The 14,384-nt window shown below is 35.2% G+C and overlaps 4 protein-coding genes across 6 annotated transcripts; 2 read left to right on the top strand and 2 right to left on the bottom strand.

Moving 5' to 3' along the window:
* Positions 1-21: 21 nt before the first annotated feature.
* LOC137000602 (uncharacterized) lies at positions 22-554 on the top strand. The gene is made up of 2 exons (XM_067357778.1): positions 22-332; positions 395-554. Exons 1-2 carry the CDS (start codon positions 73-75, stop codon positions 552-554), a joined length of 420 nt encoding a protein of 139 aa, XP_067213879.1. The 5' UTR covers positions 22-72.
* A 153-nt stretch (positions 555-707) lies between these two features.
* LOC105671232 (spermatogenesis-associated protein 6) lies at positions 708-2,833 on the top strand. Its single transcript, XM_012365203.2, has 7 exons — positions 708-979; positions 1,054-1,413; positions 1,478-1,597; positions 1,715-1,815; positions 1,932-2,291; positions 2,351-2,422; positions 2,492-2,833. The coding sequence occupies exons 1-7, from the start codon at positions 914-916 to the stop codon at positions 2,616-2,618; spliced, it is 1,206 nt and encodes a 401-aa protein (XP_012220626.2). The 5' UTR covers positions 708-913; the 3' UTR covers positions 2,619-2,833.
* On the bottom strand, positions 2,823-5,681 carry LOC105671229 (nitric oxide-associated protein 1). Its single transcript, XM_012365201.2, has 5 exons — positions 4,262-5,681; positions 3,896-4,192; positions 3,492-3,816; positions 3,172-3,389; positions 2,823-3,099 (listed from the first exon to the last, which is right to left on the bottom strand). Exons 1-5 carry the CDS (start codon positions 5,664-5,666, stop codon positions 2,921-2,923), a joined length of 2,424 nt encoding a protein of 807 aa, XP_012220624.1. The 5' UTR covers positions 5,667-5,681; the 3' UTR covers positions 2,823-2,920.
* Positions 5,682-6,001: 320 nt separating this feature from the next.
* Positions 6,002-13,581, bottom strand: LOC105671230 (aldehyde dehydrogenase, dimeric NADP-preferring). 3 transcript variants are annotated; one of them, XM_012365202.2, is made up of 12 exons: positions 13,424-13,580; positions 12,957-12,994; positions 11,043-11,186; positions 10,858-10,953; positions 10,556-10,777; positions 10,018-10,181; positions 9,710-9,940; positions 9,372-9,572; positions 8,792-8,907; positions 7,775-7,910; positions 7,502-7,652; positions 6,002-6,739 (listed from the first exon to the last, which is right to left on the bottom strand). In XM_012365202.2, exons 1-12 carry the CDS (start codon positions 13,425-13,427, stop codon positions 6,707-6,709), a joined length of 1,536 nt encoding a protein of 511 aa, XP_012220625.1. In that variant the 5' UTR covers positions 13,428-13,580; the 3' UTR covers positions 6,002-6,706. The 3 variants fall into 3 exon arrangements, 2 of the variants coding, with proteins under 2 accessions (XP_012220625.1, XP_067213847.1); XM_067357746.1 differs by having other exon boundaries at positions 13,361-13,562; XR_010890873.1 differs by lacking the exons at positions 6,002-6,739; positions 7,502-7,652 and adding an exon at positions 8,285-8,658 and having other exon boundaries at positions 7,777-7,910; positions 13,424-13,581.
* Between the last annotated feature and the right edge of the window lie 803 nt (positions 13,582-14,384).

The following is a 14,384-nucleotide window of genomic DNA, read 5'->3' as shown; positions in this document are numbered from 1 at the left end:
CGCGATACAAGCTCGGACCAAACGGCATTATATTTGCGATAACCGGAAAATTAATTGTGAATTAAGCAAATTATGGCATCTAATCTGCTGACGAATCCCATAAAACTACGCTTCTACTTGGAAAGATACGAGAAGGAGAAGAAGCTAGTGAGCGTGCGAGAAACATTCGTGCCTACCACGCGAACGAAAGCGCTGACCGGCAAATTCTACGCGAAACATGACGTTCTATCTTTGTCGGACGTTAGAGAGGACGATATTAATTTGATAAAACGACGGACGGAGATGACGCCTAAAGAAGTGTATTCGTTTCGACCGCCGGCGGTGAATATGGAGTGAGTCGACAGACAAGTATGCAAATAAACTCGCAGTTGCAATAACAAATTGTTTACAATAGATATGGCTGGTTCATCGCGCCGCTAATACCCGTCACGAAGGACCCGAGGCTGCGCTTCTCCAGAAAATACTGCGATTTCATCGTGAACGAAGTGACGCGCCGAAAATTGCGAGGAGGCCTATCGGAGAAAAAATTCACCGGCGTGCCGTTTAAAACATAAAAAAAAAACATTGTGCTTTTAAAAATAAAGCATGTCGTCTGTGATTAAATTAGTTTAATGAGACTCGTAGCACTAATTGCCGTACCGGCTGAACTTGGGAGAGTTCGAGACATTGATTCGAGTAATGTTGTGCCGCTGTTTCCTGGCAACGAGCACTGTGGCAACTCTTTCGCAAGATGGCATAGATTTTTAAAGTAATGTACGTTTGCGTTTTCTTCGCCGTGGTAAGTCCGGGGAAATAAGATTCGAACGGTTGGGTCCGAGGCGAAATTCGTACGTAGCTCGCGTTCATTATGACAGCACCGAAGTGAAAGCGGGTGCAAGTTCGGCAATGACGCGCTGTTAACTATGCGTGATCGATGAAAATGTCATCAGACATGACGGGCCGGGCTTTCTGCGTTAAAGTACAGCTGCACGTACACGCGGTACGTATCGCCGGCTTCCAAATCACTCGTCGATTCTCCCAAGATTATTTACCAACGTAACGTGCGTGTTTCAGGTAACGTGTCCCGGCGTGTGGCTGTGCCCGAACGGCAAAGTGGCTCTGCGAATCGACACCCTCGACCGCCGCGAGGAATCTCGCCAAGTAAGCCCGATCTTTCCGCTCTTGTTCCACGACAGATTCACCTTCAGCAAGGTGTTCAGTCGGACGGTCTCCTTAGCGGAGCTGCAGCGCACCTTGGAGCAGGAGCTCTTGTACGCGGAGCTCATACAGTGGGTGACGCCGGGTGACCGAGGTATCATTATGGCCACATTCGAGACGAATTTGGCGGATCTGCTGTACCCCACGTCGTACTTCAAAGGTTTGCTAGCCGGAGTGGACGTGGATTTATTGATGGAGCCGACCAAGTGCTTTCCTGTACGTCTTTTACAATTCGCTCGATTTAAGATGAGACTACTCACTCCCGTCGTTTTTGCATCAGGGTATAATAGCACCGAAAATCGAGGTTTCCACCAAAACGGTAGTCGAGGAGGTGTTGGGCTCCTATGACACAAGTATGAGCAAATGTTATGTCGTCAATCCAAAAATGATTAACTCTAAGGTACTTTATAAACGAAGATACATAAACGCATGTGTCGTTTAATTCCGCTCTTTTGTATACTTGCTTGAGGATCGCAGGAGCCTGCAATATGTCCTGCATATGAATCTATTTTTTCAGCAAACGACGTGCGGACAAAGGAAAAGGCTGGTGAAAGGCATTATAAGGCAACGAAGAGTGTGTCACACAAGAAACAAGCCGAGATCTCAAAGCTGCCGACCGTAAGTATCACTATATTAATAATTTTGACAAAAATTTTAATTTTAATTTTACTAAATTAAAATATATATTGTATATATATAAAATATCTAACTTACATAATTTTTTGTTGCGACAGATATTGTCAGAGATCATGTAGCGTGGACGATTATCATCAATGTTCTTCGTGCACCACGAGTAATCAGACGGGATCGCAGATTCACCAATGTTACCACTCGAGGAGAAGAGATTCCACACGCGCTCCTCGACCGAGTTTTTCGAAACTAGCCGCCACATGTGATGATATCCATGTTACGGACAATTGTCCAGTTTGTTTGAAGTACAATTGTTATTTTTCCAAGTGTTACGACGACTCGGACATAGCCGGGAGATTCGTTGACACTAAGCAGAGATATCGCAGAAATTTCTCCGACACTAGAGAGTACTGTTGTGTTTGTAGACCGAACGGCGTGTCAGACATGCGAGAAGAACCGACGAGGTGAGTTTCATTGAAAACGGATGAATTTCTTCAGCAATTTTACCGTTGTGTCGTTGCAGATTGGAATCCAAAGTCAGAAATCTTCGCAAAGCTAGAGAAAAATTGTGTGCTGCTGAAACTGCAGCGGACGAGTAAGTCGAATAATTAGCGTAAATGCATTTAATCGATTTAATATCTGAATTTTGAAAATACTATTTCAGCGTTGAGGAGTGCAATCCGAGCTGTAAATTCACTCGAGATCATTCAAGCCACGGGTTTTACAAGAATCTAGAAAAATTTTACAAAAGGATGTATAAGCAAGCGAAGATACGAGCGCAGGAAGAGTGAATGGTTGATGTGATAACTGTCGTCTCAAAACTCTCGAGTAACATATTTTGTATTATAACATTTTTGAAAAGTTTTGTGTATCGATTAAATGTTTTATACATGGCGTTTAACAGAATTTCACGCGAAGCTAATTGTGATTAATTAATATATATATATATATATGTTGTAAGTTGTGTACAAGTGTTAATAGAGATCGTTCAATCGTTTTTCTAAGATATTGCAATGCATTTAATTAGCAGTACACATTTTTTTTCTTTTATCAAACAACAGGATACAAAATACGCATGAAAATTCTGTTCGTTTTAAATTTTCAACACCCGGCGTCCCGGAAAGTAGGTCGGCGTATCTCGAACTCGAGTGCCACGTAGAACGACGGATTTGATCAAAAGCGCCGGCGTTCTGAGATGCAAGCCGCGTCCCTGCGGGCTCCAGGCTCTCAATAAAGCGCGTTCGGCTTCCGCTGCGGTAATCGCGATCCATCCTTCACAATCAATATTAAAATTGTAAACTACAAGTGAAGGCAAATTCTTCATTCGCTGTAAGGATAAATTACCTGCGCTGGATAGAACAACATCAGCAGTCGATTGGTTCTTAGCGATGCCGGTGACTTCCATCTCTTTAGATCCTAAAGCCGGCCAATGTTTCAATCGCTCTGGATTGTTCTCAGGTACGACAAACGCTTTCGTTTCGAGTAACTTGGCATATATGTCGTCCGCATCCGCCGTATAAGTTACCGTCACTGGCAGCTCGCTACTTGCAAATACTGTACACCTAGACAAGATTGTGCGCAATCGTTTTAACATATTTTTCGATTTGTCATACTGTTATCGATTATCATCACGCGTGAGTAATAATAATAAACCTAATAAACACCTAATAAACTTGTTGCCCTCCAAGTAGTCCAGTCTGCCTATTCCACCCAGGAATATCGTTTGATTTGCGTGCAGAACAAAAGTTCTAGGCGAGATTATTTGCTTCGGCAATATCGTCAGAAGTTCCTGTGTCGTCAGTAAGTCTAAAACCTGATCCGGTTGAATGGTGCCGGGCGTGTCGTAACACCAGCGACTGTATTTGTATTCCTCTTTGTTCTCGTCGAAGCCGAATTGTTGTGGCTCGTATTTATTGTACTTTCCTTCCGAGAATGGATCGAGTAACACTGTAGTCTTGGACTTCGGTTGAAACGTTTTGCCAATGTGACCTAAATTTCGGAATGTAATGTTTATTTTCGCAAAGATTTCCAATCGATTATAAATGCAGTTGTGAGTGCGTTTACGTACTCTGCAATGTGGCGTATTTTAAATTGCGCGTCTGTTTGAACAGATCAATTCTAAACTCCTCCTCGGCTCGTTTATGTAATTTCTCTTCTCGCAGTCGCATTACTCTCATACCAAGTCTCCATCTGAGGGGATTTAGAATAGGGAATTTCAATACATTTAAAGTTGTGCCTGGCCAAGGTGAGATGGTCGCACGTTGTATAAGATCCACAGCCTGTACTTTGCAATAATCCGACTGTAGCAAAACGTTAAACAGAGAAGATTTCCCCACGTTTGTGCATCCGATCACGTAAACATCTCCTAAAAAGTATAATACATAAAGTGTGAAAAATAAATTCCTTCTAAATTAATTCAAATCGACACGCTTACCTTTGTATTTCCACAAATTGTGTAATTTATTTATGAGCTCCTCTATGCCATAGCCAGTTTTTGCAGATATGAGTTCTATGTGCCTGATATTTTTCTTGATTCCCACATTTTCTGCAGCCTGTAAAAGGCACTCTTTAACATGACTGAAGAATTTTCGCGAGTCCTGAGGTAGCAAGTCTACTTTGTTTCCCACTAAAAATACTGGTGTCATAGGATGCAGTACGCTGCTTATCTCAGGCCATATGCTGCATGGAAAATCCAAGAGGTCCACCATCAGAATGATGGCACACTTCTTCTTTTTTATCACCTTTAGGAGCTTCGGATATTCATCTGCAGATACTTTAACCTCCAATGTGGTGTTGTAATGCTTAATAAAGTGGCATCTTTGGCAGATCATAACTCGCAGCTTCTTCTCACTCTTGTTTAGAAACAGCTCTGATGGCAAATAGCCTGGTATGGCATGATCCTTGCAATGCAGCAATGCACCACATCCGCCACACGGAACAGAACTAATGCTGGAGTTTGGATCCGGCGTGCCGTAATGACTGAGCCACGTGTCATCCTGCAGATCATCATTGTACTGTTCGACATCAACCATCCAATTAGGTGGAACATTGGACAGATCTGTCTTGTATGATGTATCATTATTTGTTTCTTCCAGATAATCCTTTAGATCAAGCTCTTTTTCTCTGTCTGACATTGTATTCTTTATTGCCAAATACTTGTCGTACAAAGCTCTATACTTTTCGTTCAATGGTCTTGAGAGTTCATCAAAATCAATGTCATTTAAATTATTTTCAGACGTGTCTATGTTGCTATACCAATCTGTACTTGCGTACGGCATGTGTACAGGCCTCGTTACATCCTCTTTTTCTGCATTTGCATCCTGTATTTCTTCCTGCAAGCGGTTGTCGTTGTTCTCATTGTTCTTCGTGTCCAGGAGTATGCTGTAAGTAGGAACGTTTACAAGATGATCATATCGCATTTTTCTCTCGAAGTATTCAGTCTTTTTCTTCTGTATGTATCGTTTCATGTGACCTATTTTCACCATGTGGCCATCCAGATAATCGCAATAGATCAATTTCTCTCGTAGTGCCTCGATTCGGGGGTCGACAGGCGATCGAGCGGTATTCGGTCTCGTGTCGCATTTTGTTGAGTAACCGAAAGTTTGCACCAGGTTTTTGTATTTGTCGCGGTAGGTTTTCAAGTGACAGTACGTGTTACCTGCAGAATTCTTCCAAGTTAGATGCTTCGCGAAAATAAGTAACTTTTTGTTATTTACAAACATCGTAAACATAGAACATGCTTCAACCAGAAGATCATAACCTTGTGATTTTTTGAGGTTAGGTAAGTTGTGAGAAATTATGTTTGACAATGCAACCGAAGATTGCAGCACTATCAGCATAACAGCTTTGAGTAGCATTTACGAAGAGTTTTAAATAAATTTAATTACAAAATTTTTTTATTCGTATATTACATGGTTTGTTAATATTTCCTTTGTAAAGATATGAAATAAATATTAGAGAATAATTATTTAAAAATATTTCTCTAATATTTATTTTTATTGTACGAAAATATTTTGTTTTATTTTTTTAAAGATCAAAACATATCAAGAGACATAGTCATGCCACGTGCCAGTTCACGCGCAACGCGCAAAAGAGTGTTTATTTATTATTTATATACGTGCCGTGAGATTATTTATTATATAACATTAATGAAAATATTAAATGTACAACTAGAAATTGTGCAACAATTTTTATTTTTCCCATTATACAATTATCTCCATTAGAAACTTATATATCCTAAATGGCTAAAGTCTACTTTAGATAACCACGTATGACTTAAAGACATCTGACAGACGCCTAAAAGTAATTTTTTAAACATTTTTTAGATGCCTTTTAAATGTCTTCAAGAAATGCGTGCTGTCATGCGGGAATATACAAATCGCGATAGAAATCTATTTGCAATTGCAATATAGAAAACGTTTGAAATATTAGAATACGCATGTATACAAACAATAAATGTCATTTATATATTTTCTTTTACATAACAAATACGAATATTTCTTATTATATAAAATTTATTAAAATTAAGTAATTTTTCAACAAATCTTTGCTTAAATATATTTTCTTTTCAAATAATTTTGATTTGATTATTACTTATAACTAGACTATTAATAATTATTAATTATTTACTATTATGTATACATTATTAAGTAACCATTAATTAATATGCTATTAACTTGTTATTGATAATTATTTACATATCAATAATTGAAACTAGGAATATTATTATGAACTGATAGACCCTCATTTCGAATTGTATTGCAAATTATAAGTCAACAATTTAATGTACAAGTTAATTAATCAACAAACTTAACACAATTCGACAAATACAGTATACATATGTATACAGATGTATTTTGTTTTTAAGACGCTGTCTTGTCTAAACCTTGCGCTCCTCTGTATATTCAAATTCCTGCAACAATAATAATATTCATTTTTTTTTTTTTTTTTTTATTATAAATGATCTTTCTATGGAAAAAATGATGATTGACGGAAAAGTATATTTAATCTTTTCAATTATACGAGTATCATATGTGTAATGGCAAAAAATACTATTTTTATGCGTCGTCATCCATTTATTTAACGATCCGTTTACATAACTCGCTATTCATGAAGCATAGTCGTTATACCGCATGCAAAAAATAGATATGAATCGTTTATGAGTTGAGCGTCGCCACAAGTTTGCATAATCTTTTATCTGCGGCTACTGCATTATTTTACGCTTGTTTCCCGTATTTAGAGAATAATGACATACGTGAATGCGTCTTAACACACGAACACTTGAAATGTTACTCATGCAGGAGAAATAAAGAATTCTAAAATAGACGACGTTTATAACAGATCTACGAAATTCAATAATTCATTATAGATTGTTATCATGTGATTCAAATTAATTCAAATAAATATTAGCATACGATGCAAGTAAATCAATGTTAAATATCTATTTATTTTTATATTTGCATTTTTAAAATATTATTATTTGAAAAGTATATTTTCGAATTCTCCTTCGGCATTTTAGAGTTATCGCTCATTCGTAATGGCATCGCATATATCTTTCTTCAATATTCTAACAATTTTGTAGCGTATAAATTATTTCTTATTAATATTCGCCTGTGATATGAATAAATCGTACAGCATGAATGAATGCCATTTAATTAGAATCTCGTTTTCGTACTTTCAGTGCAGCTTGGACGATGACAATGGTGAGCATTCCAAGGCCGAATATAAGCAGAGTCGGTAGATACTTCATGAAAGGTATATTTCTTTTTTTGAGCAATAGTCTAAGAAGCGTCAGTTTCTTATCGGTGTAGGGTGGAAAACGGTTTCTGAAAAATATATATTTTCTGTTTAGATTTTTCAAAGAAGAAGAAGAGTGACATTAGTATAATATTTTAGAGTTTATAATATTTCGTAATTATTTGAGACATTTAAGAATCAGTTTGCTTACTGGCTGAGTGACTCTGCGACCTTGTTGTAATTTCGAATTAGACAACCTTTTTTATGTGTAAATGTGTCATATGAATATTTTCCATGATATGCTCCTATTCCAGAATGGCCTACTCCTCCAAAAGGTAGAGTCTCGACTAAAAATAGCAATGACACAAGTTAATATTAACATTAATCAAGAGAGATTATACTTTTTCTTTTTATGTTTCTTTTTATTACACTTCGCATCAATTTAAGAATCAAAAGCTTTACATTTATGTGCATATATATATATACCCAGCTACGCGTGTCTCTGAAAGATGCTTCGTCTAAAAAATGTTAGAAAAAAATGACCTTTTTTTGACGTTTACGCCTGTTATCTGGGATATACAATAATAAAACAAATTAATACTAATTTCTTCTATTTTTTTATGTTATTCATCAATCGTTAGTTAATTTATGTTGAAAGTTTTGCGTTAATATAAATAGAACTGATTAGAAATAAAGCAGTAATTAAATATTAATACCATACCTCAGTAAAACAACTACGTAATTTACGTGAATGTAGATCCATAAATTATTATATGGATGCAATATTCTTTTTTTCATCACTACATCGAAGTTTTAATCTCGAAATGTTAATGTAGATTTTATGTGGAAATTTCTACTACATAATGATTGATCAATCAAGGTACATCAATTGTTGTGTTTATCGCAATGTGATTGAATAAGAAAATATTATTCTATATCCAGTGAAAAATACAGATCGAAAAAACATCTAATAGACATCTTATAGACGCCTATAAATGTTCATTAGATTCAATAATAAAGCAACGTTTATTATTCACTTGATCCATATGTATTCCATGCTGATCCACATGGCAATAATGGTGGATTTCATTGTTTCTGTATTGTTTTTGTCGGGTAGTGTATTATAATCCAACAGAATCACAATATTTAATACAAAGCAATATTAGTAAAAGAAAAAGCAAGAATAGATAAAAAAGCATAATTTTGCAATAATTATAAGAAAAATTACCTGCGCAATGTAATATCGTGTCATTGACAAGAGCATTACCGCTAGATGTTTTGTTAAGGAACGTCGATATAATTTCTTTGTTCTGGCTGAATATGTATAACGCTAATGGCTTCTCCCTGTGATAAATAATGATTGACTATATTTTATTATTGATATTTATTATTATGTTTCTAGGTAGCACATGTTTGTTTTATGTACATTCCCTAAATGTATATGAAACCACTGGATACGTTTAGAGAACGTATATAAAACGAACATGTGCTACCTGAGTTTTTAGTAATTATAATAGTTATTTATATTATTATTTAATTATTAATGAGTGATAATCATATCACTCTTTTTACACGCGGAACATATTTATACGTGTTGAATAAAATTTTATTATTCCTAATGATAAAAAAGTAAAGATATGCGGATAATTAAAACGTTATAAAAAAAAGTTGTGTAGTTACAGAAGAAAACATTTTAAATTGTAAATTTAGAAATGTTTTCGACATTTTAAAAAGAATATAAATTAATTTTATTTTTTAAAATAAATTTTCTTGTGTTTAGTTTTTCGAAATCGAGTAATTGCGCTTACCTGCTTTTTATGAATTTAATTGCTTCATTCGCATCGTTAATATTGATTATAGGCAATATCGGTCCGAATATTTCTTCTTGCATAATAGGATCTGTTTGTTTAACGTCGATCAATATTGTGGGCGAAATATATTTTTCCTTCGGATTCACATTGCCGCCGATAGCAATCTTGCCGTTGCCGTTTAAAAAGTTAACAAGCCGGCTGAAAATAGAAATAATCGTTTCATTTAATTTGCTCGATGATTCAAGGACAATTTGAATAGCAAACGTTTGCATATTAAAATAAAATTGTAAATGAGCAGATTAATTATGGGCAACGTTGGTGTGTGCAAAACTCACTTGTAATGCTTGTCTGAGATTAAGCGCGCCAAATCGGCACTCATTTCCGGGTTTTCGCCGTACCATTCCTTCAGGATCTTCCTCGCTTCCTCTATAAATTTATCTTGCACTTCGGGCGTGCACAAGATGTAATCGGGAGCGATGCAAGTTTGACCGGAATTGACGCATTTTCCCCACATGATGCGTTTCGCCGCCATCGTCATGTCCACTGTGTTGTCTATATACACAGGGCTGCAAGTGGTCGTTTGTTATTTTCATTTATAATTTTACAATCAAAATTCCATTCGCACATTCCTGATATTATTTACCTTTTACCGCCTAATTCTAACGTAACAGGCGTGAGATGCACATTGGCAGCGTCCCGTACGATTTTCCCAACCGTAGTGGATCCGGTATAAAAGATGTAATCATAGCGTTGCTTGAGTAACTCCGTCGTTTTCTCGATTCCGCCTGTTACTATATGATAACATTCCTGTTCGCAAAAAGAAACGGTCGGTTAAGGAGCCATTCGTTGTGCAATACCTGAATACATAATATGCGCAAGTGGTCGTTCCTTAAATTAAAAGAGAATACGACAAACAAAACTTGAACATTTACTTCTTTTTTGTGGCTACAAAAAAAATTGCGAACTAATAATCGTAGACCAGTAATGTGAGGTTTGATGAAACAGGAAAGAAAGTGGATTCTCTATTTTTCAAGATCGATAGTTGTCGCGTGTCGAATGCTATCATTATGTTTCTGACAGGACTCAATTTCGTCCATTTAATTTCAGCTTCATTTGTCAAGTCATCTAGTTTCTTTAATATGTTAAAATATAACTTATATAAAATAGATATATTTATGCACCGTGTCCATGTATTTCGGGAAATTTTCAGACAAATATTTCGACGTAGCCATTGACATCTCGGACGGCTTTATGATCACGCAGTTTCCAGCCGCGATAGCGCCGACCAGAGGCAATAGAGATATTTGAATGGGATAATTCCACGTGCCGATGATCAGTACGACTCCGTAGGGGTCGTTGCGGATTTCCACCGAGTCGAAAAGATTCGCCAGTCCCTTCGACGGCTGCAAGATATCGCATTTCAAATAGCTGCTTTCGCAAATTGTGAGTCTCTTTAGAAGTTGTCATATCCAGTAACAGTTACCTTGGATGTTGCTGACCATTCCTTAATATGCGCGAGCGTATGAGTGATCTCCTCGAGTATGTAGTCGATTTCCGTAAGAAATGTCTCGAACTTATTCTGACAAATATCATCGACCAAAGATCATCGTCATAAACAACTTCAAGATAACATATGAATCATTACACGTTCTTTGTATATGTTGTTACCTTACGTAAGTCTGATGCTACCGCAGCGACAGCATCTGCAGAGGTTTCTCTCAACATACGAGCTAATTGTTTTAACTGCCCAATTCTCCACTCTATCGGCCTCGTTTTTCCACTGTCAAATGCATCCCGCGATCGCTGAAGTAACTGCAATAATTTCACATTAATTCAACATTTTTGGAATGAATAATTAAAAGTCGAACGCACGATCGATTCTACACAGAGAACAATCTGCAAAATAGTGAAAGTGGAGAAAATATCGTACGCTTAAAGGCTTTATAAATTACAGCCGTCACATTGAAATAAGCAAACGCTTTGAAAAAAATAATAAACTATTTTTCAAGCATTTTGCAGTAAGATGATTTTTATTCGTTGGCAAGGATTGCTGCTATCAAGGAAATCTGCACATTGCTCATTGATGCAAAGTTCTCGGCGTTTTAAATCATGAGTTAAGGTCACAATTAATTTTACTGCGCAAATTAATATAAAACATCGCTCGGAAACCTTTTTTTCACTAAGTCGTTCATATTGTACTGATCCGAGCTCGAGATAATATCGACTTTTGACCTAAAGATACACTCAAACGGCTTGAATGTATTATTATATGTATTGATGTTATCTCTTTTTATTTAAATTGTGCTCATTGTGCATGCATATTATGCATCGTTCGTAAATGTCTATACAATGTCAAAGGTGTTTTTTTTTTTTTCTTAAACGCGTTATATTCCGTTTTCGTTCCATAAAATTTATAATTTTGTTTTCAATATCCTTTTTCACAGTGTGAAGGTGGACCTTCAAAACTTAATTATTGGCAATGAATGAAGATTTGTGTGAAGGTAAACGACATAAAAGGCTGTTATTTTTTCGTAATCTGCTATTTTTACTTCAAACGCAAACTGTTTTTACTTTTATTTGTAATTCATTAAATATTTAAAAATCTACACATTATAAATTAACCATTGTTCGAATTGTTTAAACTGCTCGAACTAGGGTCAAAGGTGGTTTTCGGGTGGCCTCGCCACCCGAATATTTTGTACGAGACCCGCTTAAAATGACTGTTCCCATGATGTAGCCAAACAATAGTAGCTTAAGTTCACTGCCATTCAACGTTAATACAAAGGTTTTCGTATGTAATTACATTATGTAATATCGCTTATTGCGCACAATGTAACTAGACTTTCCCTTGAGATTTCTGAAATTATTCTTAGAAACCTAATCGTTTCGATTCCAATTTTTCTTTTTGAATATTCTTTATACATAAATTTGTTATAAAGATCGCAGAAATCAAACTATAATCGCAAAACGTGATACATCAAGGTCGAACTGTTTTTTCATGCGCAAGCCAAAAACAGTTTTTGTTGCGTCAACAAAATGAAAATATTTATGTAAAAATCACGTTTTAAAATTAATTATCTTATCTGTAACTGGTGATACGTGATCACATATTTACTTTCGGCTCTTACAATGAGCACTCGCTGATATACATTATAATTATACTACGTTATCAAAAATATTTTTGTTATTTACGAACGACAATATCAAACAGCTTTTAATTAATATTACACAATATTTTTGAATATATTTTTCTCTTTATCTTTATCAAGAAGAGATAGTTTTTAAAATCCATATAAGAGAAAACCGAGGATAGGCTCGTTTAAGATAGGATAGTTTTTAATGATGATATTAGTATTAGCGTGTTTGTGGCGTGTATACATTATCTACTCCGGAAACGAATGTTGTAAGAATTTTCTCTAATTTACAACTTGTAGAGAATAAAACTCGAATAACGTTTATATAACGTTATTTTGATATTCTGTGTTTTAATTGATTCTTTCAGACAAGGTAACGAAAGTAAATTCAAGGTAACGACAGTAGTAGGGATTTTCTTATATGGCACAATTGTATCAATGTACTTACATCGGCATAATTTAAGGACACTTGCTTGTCACTTAGCGCTGAAACATAAATTTTTTGTCACCGTGTTACTTATTAAAATGCAGAATACGCACAATGAAAACAAGAAAAGACGAAATAAAGACGAAATAAAAAAGAAACCTTAAAACGCGTGCGTTTTTCTTGAAATAAACTCTTATTTTCCAAGTATTAACATGTAATGAAATTTAATTCTCCAATCAACTATAAGTAATTTTTATTTTAATGAGTTGTAATAATTTTTCTTTTAACAAAAACTTAATAAAAAAATATAAAAATTGCAAGAGCAACGTCGTTGCAAATATTAAATCGTTGTTTTAATCGTTTTAAACATCACTCGAACATAAAATTACAGAACACATATTAACGAAAAAATTAACGAGAATTACTGCGTTAGAATTACGAGGTAAAAATCCAAGCGCGTTTAATTGAAATTGATGGCAAGGTCTCACCCATCGCGAGCACTTGAGCACTTCCTATCACACTGATAAACCGTTGTCGCGCTAACGAAAGACGAGACTGAAATCCGTCCGTGCTTGCTTGGGGATCGCGCGTTACACACTCGGCTGTCAACTGTAGCGTGAGAGAGCAAAGTGTCTATGTAACTCTGATTATATCCACGTTCTGAGAAAGAGAGAGGGGCTACGGTCGGAATCATACACAACAAACTATTCCGCTCTGGCAAAGTTGTTATACGAAAGGTCACTACGAGGTCTGCAATGTCTGTGTTACAGATAATTAACTTAAGATACATTAATTAACAATTTTTCTGGAATATGGAAAAGTTTTCGAATTGCAAAATTTCCGGTGCTGCTCAACTAAGTGATATAAATATCACTTAATTTATATGAACATTTTAAAGCATTATTTAAACGGACGTGTGTTCTATTTTTGCATAAATGTTATTTTTCTTTGGTTTCTTATTTGTAGTTATCAGCGAGTGAGCGATATTTCTTATTTGTATGCAAAAATGATATTCATAAATGATATCTCTTTACTTTATTGCAGCTTTGTTTATATAATTGAGGAAAACTGAATTTCCTTGAGCATTATTTTTAATCTGAAAAAAATTAAATTGGAAAACAGTAAAATAATTTATAATCAAGTAGTTTAATATATGCAAATCATTTTGTTTGCATCGTGATGTTGCGAGAATTAAGAAAAAAATTGAGAAAATATAAAGTCATTGCTTGAAGTGACATTTCAAGCGACAACGACAGCGATAAATTATTGTACAATTATAAAAATGCATATAAAAATAAATAAAATGTACTGCGTTAAAATTATATGATTTTAAACGTATATAAATAATAATTTATATATAAATGATATAAATTATATATAAAAAATATAATTTACATATAAATATATATGAATAACAATTAAAAAAAAAAATATATATATTTTTTCAAA

Source organism: Linepithema humile, chromosome 6 (assembly GCF_040581485.1).
Source record: "Linepithema humile isolate Giens D197 chromosome 6, Lhum_UNIL_v1.0, whole genome shotgun sequence".
In the NCBI taxonomy this organism is placed as follows: Eukaryota; Metazoa; Arthropoda; class Insecta; order Hymenoptera; family Formicidae; genus Linepithema; species Linepithema humile.
Note: the sequence above shows the minus strand (reverse complement) of the source record. Positions and strands in the feature narration are given on the sequence as shown.

What these genes read in the sequence shown, in the direction of transcription:
- LOC137000602 (XM_067357778.1), top strand. Translation starts at nt 73, where the DNA reads ATGGCATCTAATCTGCTGACGAATCCCATAAAACTACGCTTCTACTTG. An exon ending in CCGCCGGCGGTGAATATGGA is followed by an intron (nt 333 to 394) that starts GTGAGTCGACAG and finishes TGTTTACAATAG; the next exon opens with ATATGGCTGGTTCATCGCGC.
- LOC105671232 (XM_012365203.2), top strand. Translation starts at nt 914, where the DNA reads ATGAAAATGTCATCAGACATGACGGGCCGGGCTTTCTGCGTTAAAGTA. An exon ending in CAAAAATGATTAACTCTAAG is followed by an intron (nt 1,598 to 1,714) that starts GTACTTTATAAA and finishes CTATTTTTTCAG; the next exon opens with CAAACGACGTGCGGACAAAG. An exon ending in GCTGAAACTGCAGCGGACGA is followed by an intron (nt 2,423 to 2,491) that starts GTAAGTCGAATA and finishes ATACTATTTCAG; the next exon opens with CGTTGAGGAGTGCAATCCGA.
- LOC105671229 (XM_012365201.2), bottom strand. Translation starts at nt 5,666, where the DNA reads ATGCTGATAGTGCTGCAATCTTCGGTTGCATTGTCAAACATAATTTCT. An exon ending in AAAATACGCCACATTGCAGA is followed by an intron (nt 3,817 to 3,895) that starts GTACGTAAACGC and finishes TCCGAAATTTAG; the next exon opens with GTCACATTGGCAAAACGTTT. An exon ending in TGTTGTTCTATCCAGCGCAG is followed by an intron (nt 3,100 to 3,171) that starts GTAATTTATCCT and finishes TTGATTGTGAAG; the next exon opens with GATGGATCGCGATTACCGCA.
- LOC105671230 (XM_012365202.2), bottom strand. An exon ending in TCCCGAAATACATGGACACG is followed by an intron (nt 10,182 to 10,555) that starts GTGCATAAATAT and finishes TTTTGCGAACAG; the next exon opens with GAATGTTATCATATAGTAAC. An exon ending in CACGATATTACATTGCGCAG is followed by an intron (nt 7,911 to 8,791) that starts GTAATTTTTCTT and finishes TGCTATTTTTAG; the next exon opens with TCGAGACTCTACCTTTTGGA.